Raw genomic sequence first — 21,227 nt, 5'->3', positions numbered from 1 at the left:
AGGCCAGGTTTGGAGCAAGCCGTTTCTCCATCAGCACTAGGAGACAAAATGGCAGAGCCTGGGTTCTGCTTTCCGCGTACTCCACCAGGCCGTGAAAAGGGCTCTGAACCCCAGAAAAGGCCGCGCTGCACTGCTCTGGCAAACCTGCAGCTGGTGGCTGTCACCTGCTGCAACCTTAGAGCAAGGTCTTTCCTGTGGCAGGGGACAGCCGAGATGCCCTGCAAGGAGCCTTTCAGCAGTGGCTTACAAGGCTGCCTCTGCTTCCCCAGGGCCATTTATTTATTTATTTATTTATTTTTAATTGGTGCTGCCAACAAAAATCCAGTTGTATCTTGCCATTGGTGGCAGGGGAGGGAAACAGTCAAGTTTTCCCTCTAACCCCAGCGAGGACGAGCCATGCCTACATTCTCGCGCATTAAAGGCAGGAGAAATTTTGTGTTGACTTCAGAGCCCCAATAATTTTCCAAATACCATTCAGATGATTACCGCTAGCAAAGAGTGAAAGGAGAAACAACAGCGATACACCTGGAAGAGGAGGCATATTTATTTTGTGAACAGAACCAAATCAAAACAAAAAACAAACAAACAAAAAAAACCCCCAAACCTAACCCAAAAGCTCTGGAAATCCAGAACACTGGTTAAAAAGCATTCTAGGTCACGCACTTTCCAAGCACCTGCTAAAAATCTGTGCTAACATCACTACAGGGAACATTAAAAAACCCAAACAAACCATTACTCCCATAGTGAGTGCATGGAATCTGGGTTAAAATACTTGTTTTGGCTAAGGGGGCACTTCCATATGGACCTTTTCTCCATCTTATGACCAGATAAGCACAGCTGCTCTCCTACAGCAGGAAGGGAATCACTGCCACTTCTGTGATGTTTAACAATGATAAATAGTCAAAAACACAAAGATTGTACTGTAAACCATTAAAAAAAAAACCGAGATAACAAAAAATAACCCATTCTGGACGCTTGGCCCAAGTGAAAAAAATAGATACAACACATGGTTAAAAGAAAGCAAGTCAAACACTCCCAAACCTACCAGCATCATACAAAAATCGGAGACAACATGCAGTTTAGCTCACACGAAGAGTAAGCTAGCAAGTAGTCTATGTACAGTAATGTTACAATCACTCGGACGCCTGCTCAGCTATTGCTTTGCTAAATCCCTGGCCCAAGCTACCGAAATCGCCGTCACAGCTAGTTACAGCTCCTGCTACCCAGCTGTGAATGCAGCTTCCGCTTTCAGCCCAGTGTCATACTGCTGTGTTTTAAGCTTCGATGAACAACCTCACCTATTACTGCCCTGATGCTTTCGCACTGAATTGGGCTTGTGTTGCCTTCCCCAAGCTGGCAGGCTCAGCTGAAGCTCTGTGTAAATAGCTTTTCCCTTACTTTGAAGATCAAGATGGAGAATAAAGGTTTTGCATCTTTTCAGGTCTCCCCCAGAGCCGGACTGAATTACGTGTCTGGCGGCAGCTGTTGGGGAACAGTCTCCCCCCCCCCCCCCCGAGAAATCCTTGGAAATACCCCATTTGTGACACTCAAAAATGCAAGACATTTTACAGACACGGGAAAACTCAAAACCAGAAGAGGAAAGTCCTTCTGGTCGAAGCCCTCCCTCCTGCTGAAGGTTTTATCATTTGCAGGAAGGACTGAACTTCAGATCCCATCAGTGTGAATACAGGTTTAACGTTGGCGGAGCTGTAAACACCAAGGCCGGCAACCGTCAGGCCGTCTGGTGCTGAAACAACAGTACAGTCACTGTTGTTATTTGTCCAAGTGCACCGTGAATGAGACTGACATTGATTTGTCCAAGTGCAATGTGAATGAGACTGACATCATTGCTGGAAACCTTAAAATACCATGGCTGAGCAGGGGTGGTACCATGATGATGAGAAGAAGGTGCACCAGGACAAAACAGAAAACCCAGCACGTGTGCTCCCCGTCGCTCTGCAGGAACGGGACAAGGCTCAACCTTGCTCTGCCCAGCTGCATGATAGAGAAATAGCTCCTCCAACAGCTGCAGGTCCTCACCTCGCTGGCATAAACACATCACCTGCAAGCAGGGGGAAAGGCACCCACAGGTCTTAACCGGACCCTGTGCCGCACCCAGAGGGGACCGATTTGTTTAAACAACAGTAAAATCAGCTGGCACAAGTCTGGTGGCTTTACAATCCCCACTTTGCTTGGAAGCAGAAGTCCAGCGGGGAATGCCCGCATCTTTGCTGCTCCCAAATCCTTTTTCCCACTCACTTTGAGAGGGCACTGAAGGACTTCACTGCTTTTTTTGCTCTCTATTCTGTGCTGGAGCCAAGATGCACAGCGAGACCCTGAGCTCCGGGTTGTTCGGATGTGAGTGACCTGGCAACACGTCTCGTTCAGCTCAGCAGGCTGGACTCAGCATCCCTGCCCTGAGAGAACGGTCAACGCCAAGGGACCCTCGGACCCACACTGGGTGGGATGCTGCCATGATGCAGGGCGCCACCATCGGGGCAGCCCTGCAGAAATGCTATGAGTGAAGCAAATGCCCACGGGGTGGGAGAAGGAAAGGAAAGGGGAGAACGGAGAGGGGCAACCAGGCCCTTCCTCTTGGTGAAGGGGGAATAAAAGCAACCTCCCCCCACTAGCAGCAGAAATAAGCTCAGCTGTACTGGTTGCTCTTAAGTTTCTTGGCACCATCCACACCCTGAGGATGGTCCCTGTGGGACCACAGGCCTCTTGGGGGCTCAGCACAGTTTGTAGCAGCTGACGGCTGGTCATGAAGCCCCTGTGTCTGCACTTGCAATGAGGGAACAAGGAGGAAGAAGTGACTGAAAAGTGGCCTCCACTAAGGACCTAACAGAAACATGAGGAACCCACGATACCCTTCTGCCAGTATGGGATCAGACGGAGGTTTGACGAGGACTGAGCTAAGCCTCAACAGGAATTCACTATCTCCTTGAGAAGGCTGCAAAAAGGGACGCAGGGGCTTTTTCTGTCCCCTCAGCATCACCCTTTTTTGGTTTCCTCAGGCTCCCAACTGGGTCCTGCTACAAGGGATGGGAGCTCAGTGGCTTGGATTTCAGCCCATTCCCCAGTGGAAGGGCTGCTGGGGAGACTGCAAGGATCTGGAGAAGGTGGTAGCTACACGCATATCCAATGCTCTCCCAGCAAAGGTGGTAGGATCAGGCAACAAGGACTCAGATTTAACAACCAGGCCTGGCACTTCCAGTGTAACTAACAACCTGCTGCACTAACAGCAGCGTCCAGCAGTTCCCTGTGGCTCAGCTATCCACTGCAAGAACCTGGATGTTCATGGACGGAACCAAATAGGCTCAGAGTCCAGCTTACCAAAGCTGGTAGGAATGGACAACAGCACCATAACAGTGTTGGGCTCCTAACAGAAAGCTGGGTCAGCCTTTACAATATTTAGAAAGGGTTATTTAAAAAAGGGGGGGGGGGGGAGGGCAAGAGGGTTGCATAAAAAAAATGCAATCTTGCAAAAATAACTGTAACCTCCCTCCGTGATCCATTACACGTAGATTCCTGGTGGAGGCTCCACGTTTCCCAGGAGCTTGGCACAGCCAGCACCTCCCCTGTGTTATAAAAACAACCCCCCTCTGGGGGATTCCCTCCTGCTCTGCTCTATAAAACATTAAAAAGGTCCCTGCAGAGAGTCCCCAGCCATTATTCCTGCTTCGGCCTCTTCCTCCAGCAGGCCAGGAGGGGCCCGAGGCTGTTCCACACCTCTGTGTACATGAGAGTCCCCACGAAGACGAAGAAGGTGCCTAGCCAGTGCCAGGCCGTGAAGGGATTGCGGAAGTAGAGGATGGAGAAGATGAGGCTGACGAACTTGCGTAGTGTCACCACCAGTGTGACGGTGAGGGAGGTGCACTCCGTGGTGAGGATGAAGACACCCCGGATGCAGACATATCTGGGTGGGCAGAGGTAAGGGGGCAATGGGGCTGCAGAGGGAGGGTTGCCTGTGCAAGCCTTTGGGAATGCAGAAGGATGGGGCACTAGATTAGCCCCACCACCCTCTTTCTGCAGCAAAACCACATTGTGACCTCCTCCCAAGACACCCTATCCCTCCTTGGCCTTGTAGCTTCCATCCAGGCTCTACAAAGCTTTTACAGCCGTCCCCAGGAACCCCCAAATTTGTTTCCTCAGGACCCTCTAAAGCTAAATAATCCCCCCCCACCACACCATACGTTGCTCTTCGTTTCACAAAGCAATCATAAAAGACAACAGCGTTGGTGCCCTGAACAACGTCACCTTTGGGCAACAAACCCCCACTCCTGCTTGAAACCACTTGCACTTTGTAGGGGGTTGTTTGTAGTCCAGCATTCCTCAAAGCTCCCAAGTGGGAGAGGTCTGCCTGCCTTGGGTCATCTCCTGCAAGATGCACGCCTTACCCTGCACCCTGCTCCCTCCCAACAGTCACTAGCACTCAGTGCACCCTCGCTCTACTCCTGCTGTAACATGCATTGCAATGGTGCTGTTATGGGAGTGCTCAAAGCCGCACACCAGATCCATTGCCCGAGGCCTCCCTGCATGGTAGTACTAACCCTTTTCTGCCCTCCTTCCCCAAACCTAGTGGAAATTCTCTTTTAGTTATTGTCTTCTCCTTAGGTCAACATTTCTACCGCCATGAACACCTTCAGTACAAAACTTAGGTGTACTCTAAATCTCCTGAGCCTAATCCGAGACGGCAAAACTGCTGCACCAGAGCAGCTGTGGGTGACATGCTGGCAAAGGTAAATGGCAGGGTTAACCGCACCAGCATGTAACTAAGGGAAGCCAAAATAAGACTTCTCCATTTCTACCCTGCAGCAGATTAGCAGCTGGGGAGGAAAAGAAAGTTCCCTCTCCTCGTCAGGAGGGCACACACAAGGCAGATTCAAGGAGGAGGTTTCATGGAGGAGCATCAGAAGCAGGAGCGCACGGCGCTCCCTCAGGTAACACATGGGGGGCTGGACAAACATGGTGAGAGAAAAAGAGCACGAGGGAGTTGGACTGAACCATCCCTTTTCCTAGGGCATCTCCTTCCTCAGACTTGCAACCTCTCCTCACTGACTGGGAGACTGCACACGCTGATAAATTACGAATGGCTCCCAGTCTAGCCCCTCTAACAAAGCTGGCTAGCAGAACAGCTGTGAGATGAGTTTACACCAGCTAGCCCGGCCCTGGGGAGGTGGTGGCCTCGCCTTTCCCCTTTGGCCCTTTGTGCTATACTCAAATTCAGAGAACCAGAACAAGATGGGCAACAGCCATCTGCAACACGCATAGAGCTGTACAAATTTGTTGCAGGGGAACTTAGCTGCTCTGCTAGCAGATTTCAGCCATCCTGGAAAAAAAAGAAGCCCCAGGTTAAAATTCTACTCCGCTTTCTCCCAGAGTAACATGAACATCAGCTCTCAAACGCAGGGAAGGCTCAGGACTCTCAAACCATTCCTCCTCCCCCACCCCACTGCCATCTCCACAGCTTGTCTGAGCTGTGCATTCAAAGGATACTGAGTGATGACGTTCATGAGGAGGTAGAACCACATGATTGGCAGGGTCAGCCCAATCACTGGGACCTGGAATGGCTCTGCAGGGAGAAAGGGAAGTGAGAAACTTGCATCTAGACTTGGATCAACTTCCAGCAGTGCTGAGTGTGTTATGCGGTCCCCTTTGAAGAGAAGCCACAGGAGGCCCAACAGTCGATTCCTATCCCAGAGATATCAGCCATGTGAGAGACCTGCAGTGGGCTTGCATGGCCAGAGAGCAGGATCAGAGAGCAAACCCCTAGGGATGGGAGGTCCATCAACATCAACATGCTGAGGCAAACTCCACCTGCTGTAGGCATGGCTGCCTGGGACACACTACACCTGTGTGGGCTAGGAGGGACTGCGGTCACTACCCCGTTAATGCTAAGGACAGACGCAAGGAGAGGTTGAACATGCCTCTCTCCTGTCAAGGACAGACCATAATCTGTGACATGCTGAAGCTCTACGAGGCTTTTGCTGTATTTGCAGACCGAAGCGCGGCCACATTTTGATTTTGCTCCAAATTACCTTGTTCTTACTGCAATAAATGACAAATACAAGAGAGTCTGTAGATGTTTCAGCATGGACTTCTGTGAGGAGGAAGGGAAGATGGAGAAAGAAGTAGGTTAAGGAAAAGGACTTAAAAAGAAAAGATCCGTCTTGTGTCATGACTCTCCCATCGTCAAAACAGAATTAATGAATCTTGCAGTACTGAATTGCTCGGAGAGGCTCACAGTCCCAGCCTGGGAAAGCCTGCACAGCACGAACAAAACCGAAGCCAACAGGTCAGTGTTTATGCCCATGGCTGAGAATTTCTGTTACTCCTGTTTTTGAACTACCGTGTTCCCTTCCCCAGGAGGCACATACTTCATGTTTTCATTAGATTTTCCTTGAGGAGGGGGGTGTTACTTGCTAGAAGTACTTTGCAATGACATTAATGAATAGGTTCAAGTGATCTATGCACGCAAACCTCCCTCCTCCCCAGAGGGGAATACAGAACTAGTGAACCCATCCAGCAAAGATCCCAGCAGTTTCTCAAAATCTGGAGCAGAACATAGGCAGCTCATCTACTTTGGAAAAGCCTAGTGAATTTTACTATTAAACTTAGGTAGATACTCAACTCAAGGTGGACAAGAAACCTTGCTGAGCCCAATGGGTGTGTGGATACACTCGAATCACCAGAACGATTCAAATGGTCACTCATGGCTTAACTTTGTCAGCTGCTGCGGCACAAGGTGAACGGCCCCAGGTATGGCTGCGTGCAGCGTCAGCAGCCCACTGCCTGTGGCCGGACTCTTAGCAGTCATCATCTATCACTTGTTCAAGCATCTGGCCCACCACAGAGAAGAGGCTGGACAATGTCCTTGAGGCAGTGTGTTTTTTTTTTCTTTCCCACCTGCCAATTCAAAAGCCTTGAACACCTGGAGGCAATAGTCTGACATGCACAACTGCTGAGGGCAGAGGGCAAGAGCTTCCTACAGCATTTCCCAGAGGAGAGAAAAGGTACAAAAAGCAAGGATCTATGTGTACAACACTCACCAGACTGGCTGAAGAGGACTGCATGGTGGTAGATGTTTGGGGCAAGAAGGAGAAAGCCAGGGAGCGGTAAAGCATGCTGGAGAGAGAAAGCGAAGGCATGACGTTAACACATTATGGGAACGCTCCCTCCACTTCCCATCCGGAGAAACCGGCCTCACACATCTCCACGGATGAGGGCACACACTTCACTGCTCCGCTACTACAGAATGTGATCCTTTGATTTCTTGTCCCAGGAAGGCTGCCTGTCTTTAACATGTTCCATGCACCTAGGGCACCAAACCACCCATTCCCTCTGAGGAGCAAAGAGGGAAGACAGGATCAAGAGGAGTCTACTAGCAGCCCACATATGCTGTAAGCTTTCCTCCTGACCCATTCCCCTCCCGCAGCACAGCTCAGCATCTCTCTTCCCCCTTCAGCTTTTACTGTGAAACTCTTACCTCCACATCTGCTCCGTGCAAAGCACCATTTTACAGAAGTCATCAAACTGCTGCTGGAAGGGGGTCTGTGCAGTAATTACAGTGGAATTCAGAAAGTCAATACTTTCATCAGTCTGTTTAACATTCACTACATGGGCTGCACCTCCATGGGAAACTTTTAGGAGTCTGAAAACCACATGGAGCTGAAACTGTTCTAGTTTGAACTAGTTCACAGGCTGTGTATAGGGCTTTGACTGCAGGGTGCGAGGGGAAAGGATTCTCGGGAGCTGTGTCTGTCCAGGGAAAGCAACGGAAAAGATATGGTGGCTTACATTGTAAAACAGGGCCTCTTTGGAGTGCTTCCCAAACTGCTTATACAGTGTCTCCTGGAAAATCCCCATCCTGGCAGACATGAGGAGGGCGAAGGTGAGTGCAGCAATACCTGGAATAGAAACACAGCCTTGCAGCATTGCCCGAGCATGGCACCCCTCAAGTCAGCCAGCTCAGGGACTCCCGCGATTTGGCTTTTGGTGAAAGAAAACAGTGAGAGAAGCTAAAACATCCAGAATTGGTAAGATGGGGGGAATGTTCAAAATGGCCTTGGGGACATAGGTACCTTCTTACAAAGGCTTCTGTGCACAAGAGACTTCTGAAAAGATCAACTCTTAAAAATAAGGACTCAGACCTGGCAGGCAGACTTGGTGGCTGCCCAGACAAAGAGATTACCAGGTATAAGGTTGTTTGCCATTTGTGTTAAAACATCGACCCCATGTTCCCCCAAAAGCCATAAATAAATCTGGGTTGTAAGTATAAAAACAGACTTAAGTGCGAGATTGCAGAGACTCCTCCACAAAATACTGGGCTGAACGTACACCTAAACCAACTACAGCCCTACTCCTCACTGCAGCATAGCTGATAGCACGAGATAAATCAGGCAGGGCTGCTTTGTAAGGAGAAATTAATCTGATGTCTACAAACACGCAGGTCAAATTTGTGTCTGATAGAAATGTACAGAGTTAGGCTATTAAAATGGTGGCTTTTTAAAAAAGACAAAGCCTGCCCTGACTTCAACTGAGGTTGAGATGTACTTGTCATGACACTATTTCATGGTTACCTGCACAGAGAACTTACTTTCCAGCCTGTCTAGAGATGGGAATACCTGGCCTCAGAGCTACGCTGGCAATATGGAACACAGGCTGGAGTCTGCCCTTCATTTAATAGTAATATGATTTTCCATTTATCGCTGGGAAGTATTTGCAAAACTGTAGTCTCATTCTGTTACTATGATGTCACTCTCCGATAGAAACACTTTAGTTGGTATATTTGACTTGATCAAACGAAGGGAACTTCACTGCACTGAGCCGCTGAGCGCCACAGAAATGCCATTCTTTGCAAACCAGCACCCTTTAGGTGCTCAGCACAACTTGACCTCAGTTCTGGGAGTCCCACCGCAGTCTGCTAAGCGTAACCACACAGCCAAGGATCAGTCACCAAAGAGCAGAGTCCTGTCGGAATCCTAGCAAGGCTGGCTGGAGATGTGGCACTCACATACCTAGCAACCACCACATGAAAGCACGGAGTCCGTCCTCTTCGTTTAAGCCGGAGTCAGATGCCTGGGGGAGGCAGACACATCACACAGTCACTGTGAGCCACGAAGTCCTGCAGTTCATTCAGGCCTGTCTTGACCTCATTTTTGGTTTGTGTATTGTGTATTGTAAGTAAGCCCATAAATCAAGGAGTGCCCAATGTCTCAAAATTCTCTGGAGTTGCTTCCCTGGCTGAACAGAGGAGATGGCAACTACAGCAAATTTCGCTTTCATCTTTCTTTTGGGGAACGCACCAGATTCCAGCGAAAGGGGAAACGTCTGATTGAGAAAGGATCTCTCTCAAGCAAATGCCCTGGCCCATGGCCAGAGACTGAACTTTTTGACAGTGAAAACAGTCAGTGTCTCCTAGCAAGCTTTCACAAACAGCCTGTTGGCAGGAAGCTGTCCCCTTCTCAGAGCTGGGTGTGCAGGAGAGAACAAGAGCTCTGGCCCAGTCCTGGTCACGTAGGTAAACCAGGGCTCTAGCTTGTGACTGAGATGTTGAGGGAACCAGGCCTGTAGATGCTGCCAGCCTAGGGCAAACTGCTAGGTAATGTGACTTCGCTCAACTCCCTCTCGCTATGGTTTAGAGCAAGTTACATTGCTCACATTTGCCATGAGCTAGTCACAACTCTGCGTACCGTATCAAATCCCCGTGCCTGCTGAGAGTCAGTGTGGATTAACGCAGAGCAAGACTGCGTAGCACAGACCTTCCTCAGATACCCCAACAGTAAAAACATTTATTAAATGATGGGATTAAAAGGTCTGGCAGCCTTGCTTCATTTCCAGACTCTCATAGATGGATTAAGTGAAACCAGTTTTCACTCGACCACCGCTTTATGCTACTTTTCTGTCTTTCGTTGTCAAAATCAAGATGCGCATGCTGACTCAAGAAAAGTCCAGCCTGGTGTTACACACAGATTTCCTTCACTCCCTCCTGTTTCCCAAGCACATGCACTTCGTTTCAAGGGCCACAGAAAGTCACACTGGATGACAACAGGCTGGAAAATTTTAGCTTGAAAGCTGATAGTTTGTTCTGTGATAAAGACAGTGAAGCTTTAAGATGGTTGGGTTTTGTCTAAGATTCACCAGCTCCTAACTGAAAGACATCCCAATAAGGGCAAGAAAAAAAGAGCTTGCAGCTGTTACTGTGTGGGAAAAAAATAATGATTCATTCTCAGCAAAAAGCAACCAGAGTAGCATGGGATAAAAGTCAGCTGTAATTAAAATTAAATCATGTGCATGCGTGTGTCCCTTCTCTCCTTCCCACAAGTAAATGAAGCAGCCAGGAACAAGTGCTTTTGGGGAGCAGATCTGGAGCCAGGAGAGGTCCTGTCTCTCCACTAATAACCAATCAAAAGCAATTACTGATGAAGGTGCCCAGGGCAGCTCTTCCTGTTAATAAGGTCCATGGCTGGGACCTCAGGCTCTTTATAATACTTACCACTTGCTTCGCAGACATGAAAGTGCATGTAAAGATTCCCACGGACACCAGGGCTATGGATGTGTATTTAGATACGCTGTATCTGCACAGGGGGAGAACAGAGATGTCAGCGACCCAGCCTGGCCTTGTGTTGTTCATCCATTACTCCCCAGCATTACATTTTGCTCCACTGAGCCAGTATAAACCTGAGGTAATGGGCATATACTCGCTGTTATATAACCTAGTACGTGGTTGGGGAGAGAAGGCGAACATACTCCAACCACAGTAAAAAGGAACATTTGGACCAATATCTCCTTGCCTGTGGCAAAGCATCCCTCTCCGATCAAGCCAGCATGAGTCTTTCCATAGTGATGGAGTGGCAGAGTATGTGCCCACAGCCGGACACCGAGCAGCAGCAGGACCCCGCTGTCCTGTCCATCAGGAGTGATGCTCACACAGGCAAGAGGAGAGAAAAGGGCAAACTCATAGAGCTGCAGCCCTGTTTAAAGGCTCTCTTCAGACCACACTTGTCTTAAATGAAGGAGCGAGGGTTAGTGGGAGGGCAGAAGAGGAAATTACTCAGGTTTCCAGCCCATGCCTTGACCATTTCTTCCCATATATCTGTGCTGCTGCTTCCCCATCGATAAAACAAGGATATTTAACGGGAAAGGGGAAGTCACTCAATACTAGCCAGGATTAAATCAATAGCAGAGCTTTCCCTGATGAAACAAGAAAGGTACCTGTGATTTACCTTTTTTTCAAAATGATGATACCTAGAGCCATGCTTGCTATGAGAGAGCCCTGAGGAAAGGAGAAGGGAAAGAAGGAGAGAAACAAAACAAAAGGTCAGTTTGTCAGATTTCCACGGGTTGAGCCTTCTGCCCAGAGAAACACAGTGCAATTGATACAACTAACACAAAAACACCAACAAAATGCCAGGGCAGGAGCAGGGAGATAGGCAAGGTCGGAGGAGTCTCATTTCAGCTAGGAGCAGGGGAGTAGTCAAGCTGGGTAACTTGGGAATAAGGATGCTGGAGCAAAAAGGCTACTAGGACCTCCTGGCCAGCAGGTCTTCCCCTTTCTTGGCTCTCTCCAGTGCATGCTACATCACAGCACGCAGTCAAATACCTACGTTTTTAATTGGGAACAGCAGTATGGCTCTGTAGATCGACTGCAGGACACTTGTGGGCTGCTACACAAGAATCATTCCCCGTGGTTAATGTGGGACAGGGCGCTGCCTAGAGCGCTGCCTGTCTTTCTTCTTTTTAAAATATCTTTATTTCATGTATCTCAATCCCATGGCGTGTAGTGGAAGAGCAGCCCCTGGCCCAGCAGATCTCTTGAACTCAGCTGTTATTTCCAAAAGCCAGGCTCCATTTTCTTTGATTTTAACATACGTTTTAGCCAGACACTCATCTGCAAACACTCAAGTGAAGAAGACAGCATCTTCCGGAGCAGAGGTCCACGTGATAATAGCACAGGTAGAAGACACCTACACTAGGACACAAACCACCTGGTTTAGCTGTGTGACGGAAGTGAAAGTTGTGTCTCTCTGGTCAGCAATTCAGCCCATCCAGGGCTGACCGATAGCCAGAGTCTGGGCTTGGTTTTGCCATCGTTACTTCCTCATCACCTTGGAAAGGTTGTAGCCTGTTTGAGCCTCAGTTTTCTCATCCATCCAGACACATTAAGGGAATAACCTTAATGGTCAACACTGAAAACAAGAACCAGAGCTGAGCGTTCAGAGCAAAGTTGCTCTCCCTACAACTTAGCCATAATTTAGTGTTTGCCCAGGGTTGTGGTGTCCACACAGAATGAGAGGGGGGCAGAATAAGCGTGCCAGGAACAGTGCTTGCAGAGATGATGGGAAGAGACATCACATGAGGATAGAAAGGACATTATGACAGTACTCACTGATCTGAAGATCATGTGCAGTGGCATGGCGATATTTAAGTTCAGGGCATAGTTATTCACCACGCTCACAGTGAAGAACATGGCCACCATGATGAGATAATACCTGAAACAAAAAAAACCAAGGTGGTGTTGGCAAAACTAGCTGATGGCTGGGCCTGTACCTCCCACATCCTAGGAACACGCTGGATGGTGCAAGAACAAGCCTGGAGCTGAGGTGGGGCCCACCTAGCTCTTGGTTCTGTGACATGGACTAATAAGGAAATCAATCCCAGTGTGGATGTAGCAGGGAAGTCCTTAAAGGAGGACGTGAAGACCTGCACCAGCTTAGCTCGTGCTAATCCCAAAGGGAAAAAAGCTGAAGATACACTAACTGGGATCTCTTAGCATGGACTTCCTGCAGACACTGGTCTAAGGACTGTGGTACAAGACAAGGCTTGATTTGAGGAGATTCAATTTCTGCCAGCAGGCACCGCTACCCTTAGTGGAAGGAGAGACCATTTAAATCTATCTATCTCGAACACTTCCACAGCTCTTTACCTAGGCTACAGAGCCATCCCTGCTCTGCAAAGTGGAGCTCCTAGCAGTGATGCAGCCATGAATGGAGCTAAACTTGCCCTCAGCTTTCTGTCAGGAGGATCTCTGCACAACGCTCTGTTTTGCTGCCTGCTAGACAGTCTGCCAAAGGGCACCACAAAACCTCCTCACTTCACATCAGCCACAGAGTGCCAGGGAGGAGAGCACAGACATGCCAGGCAAGGGCCAGGACAGGATCAGCCCTGATGGAGAAGTGCGAAAGAGGATGTGGCTAGATTTCCAGTAAGTCTCTCTCGCACACCCATTGCACCAAGCCTCAGCGAGACAATAAGTGCTTTGAATGCAGCAGACTCGTACTGTGCAAAGTAAGGCCATGCTCCTTGGGTAGAAAAGTATCTGATAGCAATTTCCTATTAAGGATTCTCAATAAACGAGGAGTTCATAATTTACCAGGCATGACAGGTTCTCAGTGAGGCTTTGCAATGCTGCAGAATGGATGGGATTTAGACAGGATAAACGATAAGCCTTTTTATTAAACACTTCTTGAGATAATAGACAGTCAGTCAATTTGTGCCTAAGCATTTAGATCAACTATACCTTATTGGTATGGCCGGCCGCTTCCTCCCAAAGTTGGCTTTGAAGATAAAGCCTTCCACCGCGATAAATAAGAACTGAGAAAACGTCACTATGTTCCCACATCCTGGAAATCGCCTGCAGGTGTCAAGAAGAAAGACAAGCCTAAGTCCAATGCCATGGAATATGAAAACCGCACCGGGCTGCAACAAAAAGAGGTTAGCAGCTCACGTTCCCAGAGCGAGCATTAACCTGGATGGTCTTTACTGCCTTGTATGTCCAGGTTCTCATGCTTTGTACTGAACTTTCCAAACTCCACAGGGTACTGGAAGCCCCACAAGGGGTCCAGCCTCCAAGAAGAGGTCCTACTGGCTGAGCATCTTTGTCCTCCCAGAAAGACATGAACACTGCAGTTATCGCTACCTTGCTACCGGAAATGACATCACCTCTGAGCAAATCAGCCTTGTGTGACTGATTTGAGGGAAGAGGAACTACATGTGAGGGCAAGACAGCCTGCAACAGCCTGACATTAAGAAAAGACTCCCTGTACGCAACTATTTCTAGCAGGCATGTGCACCACAGACTTTGTCTTCATCCTAAGAAGCTTACGGGGAGCAGAAGATTTCCCGGGAGGCACACGATCAGCTGCAAGCTCAGATGAGGCCGTCATATGTCAGAAATCATGCACAGAAAGCTTTTTGTCATTGCAGCTGGAAACGCAGGAACTCGAGTGAGCACTTCCTGTTTCTCCAGTGCAAGCCAGAAATGGAGGCCAAGGACTCACTGGAGAGGCTGCATGGTGCTGAGCCCCAATTCCCATACTGTTGCACAAGCACATGGTTTGCTCATCCAACTTGCAGTCACAAGTAGTTACCAGTTGGGTTTAGACCTGCTTTTGCAGAATGCAAGGTGAGGGGCTATGCTGGAGAACAGGAATAACCAAATTGTCTCCTGGGTGGCAAAACTCCAGGCCCGGTCTCCTGCAAAATCTTCTCGGTCATCCCCCCAACTTCCCAAAAAAGGCAGCAGTGTTCTGATTGACGGAGAGCTGCCCAGGTGCTGACTGGCCTGCCAACACCCCTGTGCTGACTTGCCTGGCTGGCTGCCACCAAAAAGCACCTGGAGAGGCCACCATCTCCCTGCCCGTCCCATAAGGCAGGCACTAACCTGAGTCCCTCCCCTCTATCCACCTGACAATTTTCACAACATTTTTCAGAGATTAATCATCTATGAGACTTCGGGCCTTGCTCTGAAATGTAGTTAGGAGGTTCAAGAGTTACTTTAGGGAAGAGGAGAAGTCATGACCGAGGCCAGGCTGCAGGACTGTAAACCTTATCTCTGTAGGAAAACAGAAAGCAAGCGTAAACTTGGAACAGACCAAGATCGTTTTCATGCATTACTCTTATCGTCCTCACAATTCACGGATCTTTGCATTCAGTCTCTTGCTGTACATATTACCTCACATTATCAATAAAGCATTGACACAGGGTTATGTGTTGACTGATAATGAAAAGACAAACAAAAAAAAAAAGGCTGCACCTGCCCATGTCTTTGACTCAAAATCCTAACACACTGATAGACTTCAAAGAAAAGACAGGAAGTCTGGAGGTATCAACCCACAACTGCTTTAGCTGCAGCCAGCTAACATAGAGTCCTCCAGAAGCAATGCAGAAACCCTACTAAGAGACAGCACTGTAAAGAGAGAGCCACGCAAAGCACACAGAACAGCATTACTCCAGCAGAGGGGACTCACCAAGGATATGACTGTCGATCTTGTAACTTAAGAGGGCTCAGCTGTGACTTGGGAGCCTGATCTAGACCTCAGAACTTGCCCAAGCAGTCTACCAGTGTTTAACTTGGTCTCCGAGGAGACAGGGAACAGCTGCTAGACCACAGCATGAGGCCAAAGAACTGACCACAAAGCCAGTAGCAGCTCTAACAGAGGGACATCCCAAAATTGTCATCCTGCCTCCTAGGGCTGAATTGCCAGGACTGTTGATGTCTAGCAGATGGTTGGATGAAACAGCCAGAGCGGGGCTCTCACAGCCACGCTCAGCAGAGAACGAACGTAATAGCTCAATTCCTGCACGTCGGTTTGGGAAACCTTAACGCAACACCCTCTCCTTCGGACCAAGTTCAGCACATCCAAATCACTCTTCCAAGCCAGATTTCTATCCGTTACTGCAAAAGGTTCTCCATTTCATACAGAACTCCTTTGATGGCCCCCGCTTACCCTGCAGAATAGTGAGACACCCCCCCCCATCTGCACCATAAAGGGAGGAAGTCCCATTGAGATCTACCATGTGGAGCCTCAACCGTCTCTTCAGGGAAGACAGATCATGAGGACACAGCTTCAGAAGGTAAAGTGCAAAATATTGGCTTTCTAACTGGGCCTGTACACACATCGCACACATAGCTTGGGCAGCACCTCATCACTCTTCCCTAATCCCACCATCAGCTGTAACCTGCTGCTCGTAACGATTTTTGCAGAGCTCCACTGATTCGACGGCCTCTGGTTTTCAACCCAGAGGCAGCACGTTCGGAAATGGATGTGTCTAATGACCCAAGGGTGTGGGAGTACTGTTGTTGTCACTGTGACAATGGCTAATTAAGTTCTGTCTGTGGCTCCTGCACGGCTGTAAAGACAGACTCCCAGGGACAACTAGGAAAGGATGCTAGCAGAATGGGTCAGATTGATCCAAACATGGAAGATGCGATGGACTGGATGGCCTTTCTAGGCCCTCTCCAGGCATCTCTCTGTTATTCTGACAGGGGCTTCTTTAACTTGCTCTTGAAAACCTCCAGTGAGGAGTTTCGATGCTCTCCTCAAGGACCGACTCCACTACATTCAGAGGGAGCACACCTGTTTTTTGGTCTGCTTTAAATCCCTTTCACAGGAATTTAAGCCCATTATTTCTTGTCCTGTCTTTAGCGGCCTGCAGAACAATTTATTTCCTCTCCTCTGCAGCCACTCTCCACGCATTTGAAGCCTTTTGTCTTTCCTCTGCCATCTCTAGACTAAACAGTCCTCATTCCTTCACTCTTTCCTCATAAATCCTGAGGAAATTTCTTCCAATCACCTATGTTGTTCCTCAGTAGACTCTGGGGTCAGCCTCTTGTGTGATCCTGCTCCAGGAGTACATGACTTTCCTTGTCATGGGCAGATTCATCTTCCTGAGGGACTTTTCGCTCCAGACAGCACCAGGACATAGAGAAATACCAACTGTTATCCCAGTTTAAGGACTGAGGGTGAACAGGACAAGGCAGGAGAACAGGAACGTAGATGCTAGGAACACAGGAATTCCAAAAGTAACAAGAAGAAATGTTTAAGAGAAGCTTGTGTCTGAAAAGCAGCTTCCTTCCTAAGTAATTGCAATTGGACTTCTCGGATTTGCTGCTCAAAATCCCTTCTGGGGTTTAGAAACCTAATCCACCCCTTTGGGCAGGGCCAAGCGGCTCGCTTTTATTTTGAGGTCTGGCCAGAGGAGGTGGCAAAGCCACTCAGGAGCACATAAAATAATTTTAAACAGATGGTTTGAATCACAAAAGCCACAGACAAGTCTGGTGGCAAGCAAAGGGAAGAACCCGCATCCAAGCTCTCTTCATCTCGAGGGGATTCAGACTATCCCTCCTGTCTCCCAGGGCAGCAGTCACAGTGCCAGCGCAGAAAACCTGCAGGAGACCTATTTCACCTTCCTTGCTGATGCTGCAGCACAAGCGGACAGGAAAGGCAGAGACTGACTAAGCAGCTCAGTGGTTAGAGTAATCACCCAGAGGAAGGACAACTTGCCTGGCAAGATCTCTCTTCCAAGAACTGCTTCTTGATTTATGCAGCAATTGCCAAGTGCTTGTGCAATCTTGTGCCAATGGAACTGTGCCCTGGCTTCCCATTTTTAAGCAAATATTCTCACCGCTGGGTTACAGAATCGGGCCCTGCTTTGCATTCCCTTTTTCCCTGCCCGATCTGGCATGGGGAGGAAGCAGGTACAGGTTTTAACTGCTAACTTCTGAAGTCTGGGCACGATGGTAGCGCCCAGACACGGTACTGAACGGTCAGTCAGGGGATGCCGCTCCACACTAACTTCATATGATTGCAGACGCACAACCGGTCCTGTTACTACTTTTTTTTTCCGGTCAGCTCTAGCACTTTTGCCTTCACAGGTTGCTGAGCAGCCCTGGAAACAAAACCAACGGGAGGTCGCCTTCTCCAAGCCATGCCTGCCTTGGATGCTCAAGACGTACCCCAGGGGACGGCCCCCTCCTCTCTGCAATCTGGCAATTCACCTCGGTCCTCACCGCGCCGGCTTCACCGCGGCGGGATGCTGCTGAAGACGTGGATGACGTGCCCATGCCCCTGTCCCCGGGGACGGCTTGCGGGGCACGCAGCCCCAAGCCTCCTCTCGCACGGGTTTTTTCCCCCCTCTTTGGGATTTCGACTGTTCCTTGCACGAGGAGCCGGGACCAGAAAGCCGAGGTGGCATCGGGCGGGCGACGCTTCGGGGCCAAACCGCCGTGCGCGGAGCCAGCTATCAGCCGGCCCAGGAGATGGCCGGTGTCTGGGCGGGATGCTGAGGCCTCGTTGCACCAACAGGCCCAGACCGGACCCGAACCCAGCGCCGGGGGGGCTCGCCAAAAACACCCGCAAAACCCACGGGACGGCGGCACCCAAGCGGTGGGGCCCCCTACATTGCCAGGGGCACCCGTTGGGCCCCTGGGGGCTGCAGACCCTTTCGGGGCCGGCCCCAGCCCCATGTTCCTCCCCCCAAATCCTCTCAGGGACCCCCCCAAAACCCCTTGGGGACCCTCTAGGTGCCACCCCCTCACAAGGCCCTGGGGGAGGGGGGCCTCCCCCTGCGACCCCCTTCCTAGGGCACCCGCACCCTATTCCCGCCCCTAACCCTATCCCTGACCCTATTCCCGCCCCCAAGCCCTATTTTAGACCCCAAACTCCGCTTTCTGGCCCTACAACCCCGCTTTCTGCCCGCACCCCGCCCCCCCGCACCTGGCCAGCAGCTCCAGGAACACCACGTTGCTGCAGCAGCCGCCGAACACCAGCCCCACCGCCACCGCCGGGTGCATGGTGCCGCCCCGAATAGGGAGGCGGCGCCCCGGGCCGCCACCGCATCCCGATCCCCCGGGCCGCGGCCTCGGCCCCGCCGCCGCCGGCTCCGGCCCCGCCGCCCCCGCTTCCTCCCCGCGCCCGGTAGTTCGTTCCCCGCCCGCCGCTCGTTCACCGCCACCGCCGCCTCGCCCCTGCGGGGACTACAACTCCCGGCGGCCCCCGCGCCGCCTCCCTCCCCGACGCCGTGCTGGCGGCTCCGCCGCGGGGCATGCTGGGGGCTGTAGTTCTCCGGCTGTCAGAACACCGGCGGCGGCGGCGGCAGCGGGCGGGGTGGGCGGGTAATGGCGGCGCAGGGCTTGGCGCTGAGGTGGCGGGCAGGCACCTCAAACGGCTCTTCCCCGCGGAGGAACAAGCCCCCCTAATCCCCGTGCCCGCTGAGAAAATGGGTTTAAATAACGCAATCAGGCTTGCCCCGCCTTTAGATGCGAAGCTTGGCCGAGGCCTGCGGGCGCAGCCTCCTCAGAGGCCGCTGAGGAGCGTTGAAGGCCGCAGGGGGCCCCGCGCCCGCCCTGTCGCGGGGGGCTGACACGATCCCCTGACCGCGTCCCTGATCCCCCAAAAGGCCGGGATGGTCTCGGTAGCGGTAACAGAAACACCACATTTGGGTAGCCAGGTAGCAAAATTGGGGAAAAGTGAGTCGGGGGCATCTGAGTTGTTTGGGAGAGAGGGGAGGTACAAGGGAAGCGAAAAGGAGCGTCAGGAAATGGGGGAAAGGGTGAAAAAGCAGAGAAACGGTGTCGTCGGGGCTGTGTGGGTCCCACCGGACAGCCCTGCGCACGGCGGTAAACCTGACGCGTTGCCGTGGCCGTGCCGCACGAAGCCCTCGAGGAGCAGCAAGGGAGAAATAACCCATTCAGAGGGATGGCCTAAGTTACGTTTCTGGACAGGGCCAGGGCACGCCTGCACCTGTGAAGGTCAGAGGGAAGGACGCTGCGGCGGGTGAGAGAGGAGGGATGGGGCGCTGGGGTAAAGGGGTTATCGGGGTGGGAACACCGCAGAGCTGCTGGGCAAGCGCGGTCTGCAAAGTTGCGTTCCTTCGTTTGCGTTCATGACTTGGTACTGTGACTTCCCTAACCAGCGATGAAGATGCTGCTGGGTCAGTCATGGCAAAGGGAAACAGAGCAGCTGCTCCAGGGAACTTGCCCCGAGATGTGGACTCTCCAGTCTTACCATCCAGCTTGCACTTTCGGTAGGGGCTCATCACAATAGTGTCTGTGGCACTTTCAGTTCTTCTTTGTCCCTAGTGGACTGCGTTGTTGCCTGACTCTGAACTGATGCCCCGTTACTCTTCATTCCTAGGTCCTAGAGTGTGCTTTTGCATTCCTGTAGCTGGACCAATTCAAGTTTTCCATTGGAAACACAGCTGCATATCAGTTGGGGGTGAAGTTTCTTTTTTTTGTTCTAGACTCGTGTGAAGCCTTGCTGAACATGTAACAGCATCTGTGAAAGCCCGCTGTGATCAATAGAAGCCAGAGTGGTCAAAAGGTGGAGTTTCCAGGCTGCAGATGTTTTGGTTTTTGTTTTTAAGTCGATGTTGATCTGAACCAGACCCAAATCTTTTATTTTTCCTTTAAAAATTACCACAAGCGTGAAATCCCGTGAAAACATTACAAAGAACTGTGGTGAGTCCAAAACTAAAGCACTATTGTGTGCGTGCGTGTGTGTGATTTCCGGCTCTTCAATGAAAGTGACAGCCTTGGCCGCTTCTCTGCCGCTAATAACAGCTCGTGATAGGGGCAAAATTACCAGGATTGCCCATTTCATTTGTTCACTGCAAGGGCTTCCACATTCCTTGCCTCCCACTTAACTGCTGCCGTGAGGTCTTTCTGAGAGCCACACAAGCCGGGAGATGAGATCACCTCAGCAAGTGTTGGTCCTGCATCAGGAAAGTTTTCGGTGCCTGGGGTCAACCTGAAGTTTCAGGGCCTCCAGGCTCTCAGCCTGGGGGCTGGACATCAAGACTAGTGGGAACCTGTGTCCTCAGGTTTGCAAATGCTGTGGCTGGAAGCCCGGGAACTGTGGCAGTGAAAACCAGGAATCCTAGAGTGCCTTGAGGGCTTCACCTACAGGTAGAAGCCCTGGGATCTCTTGGTAAGAGCACCAGAGACACAAGTCATCTAGGGCTGCCCTTGTGATACCTCCAAGACTCTTGGCTTTGGACATACCCTCTAGGAGGACAATGTCAGTGCCTGGAAATGATGCTTCAGCATCAGGAAAACCCTCTAGGAACCCCAGCAATTTTGCTGAAATTTTGCATTTTGGTATTTTCTGACCTTGATCTAGGGAGGAAGGCTTTCAACTGACTTCTTTGGGCTTCCCATCAGGTCCTTTTACATGGTTTATATATTATTAAAAGGTACCATGGCTCATTAGCAACAAACAAAGAAGATAGCTCAGGCTTGCTGGCGCTCTATAATGTCTCCAGGGTTTTTCTGCTTCCCCATCCTCAGCTGCTGCACAGGTCAAAATGATCGATTTCTCCTGCCCTTTCACTAATAAGCTTTTGCTACCTTGGGTGCTCACTTCTTCTCCTTTTATTTACTTTCTTTGTGTTTCAAAGGGGTGGGGGCTGAGGTGCTTTTTCTGCCAGCGAATGTGCTGCACCTT

The 21,227-nt window shown here is 50.5% G+C and overlaps 1 protein-coding gene across 1 annotated transcript; it reads right to left on the bottom strand.

Annotated features, from left to right (window-relative positions):
• Positions 1-522: 522 nt before the first annotated feature.
• Positions 523-18,677, bottom strand: SLC35B4 (solute carrier family 35 member B4). Its single transcript, XM_068952676.1, has 10 exons — positions 18,501-18,677; positions 13,523-13,636; positions 12,392-12,494; positions 11,229-11,278; positions 10,499-10,580; positions 9,021-9,081; positions 7,801-7,910; positions 7,053-7,128; positions 5,500-5,575; positions 523-3,919 (listed from the first exon to the last, which is right to left on the bottom strand). Exons 1-10 carry the CDS (start codon positions 18,575-18,577, stop codon positions 3,673-3,675), a joined length of 996 nt encoding a protein of 331 aa, XP_068808777.1. The 5' UTR covers positions 18,578-18,677; the 3' UTR covers positions 523-3,672.
• Between the last annotated feature and the right edge of the window lie 2,550 nt (positions 18,678-21,227).

The sequence above is a fragment of the Struthio camelus genome, chromosome 1 (genome assembly GCF_040807025.1).
Source record: "Struthio camelus isolate bStrCam1 chromosome 1, bStrCam1.hap1, whole genome shotgun sequence".
Taxonomy (NCBI): domain Eukaryota; kingdom Metazoa; phylum Chordata; class Aves; order Struthioniformes; family Struthionidae; genus Struthio; species Struthio camelus.
This window is presented reverse-complemented; position numbering and strand designations above follow the sequence as displayed.

Bases quoted from the DNA above. Each gene is read 5' to 3' on its own strand.
- SLC35B4 (XM_068952676.1), bottom strand. From the start codon at position 18,577: ATGCACCCGGCGGTGGCGGTGGGGCTGGTGTTCGGCGGCTGCTGCAGC. The intron at 12,495-13,522 runs GTATAGTTGATC...TTTTTGTTTCAG, and splicing joins CGGCCGGCCATACCAATAAG to GTATTATCTCATCATGGTGG. The intron at 7,129-7,800 runs GTAAGCCACCAT...TTCTCTCTCCAG, and splicing joins AAGAGGCCCTGTTTTACAAT to CATGCTTTACCGCTCCCTGG.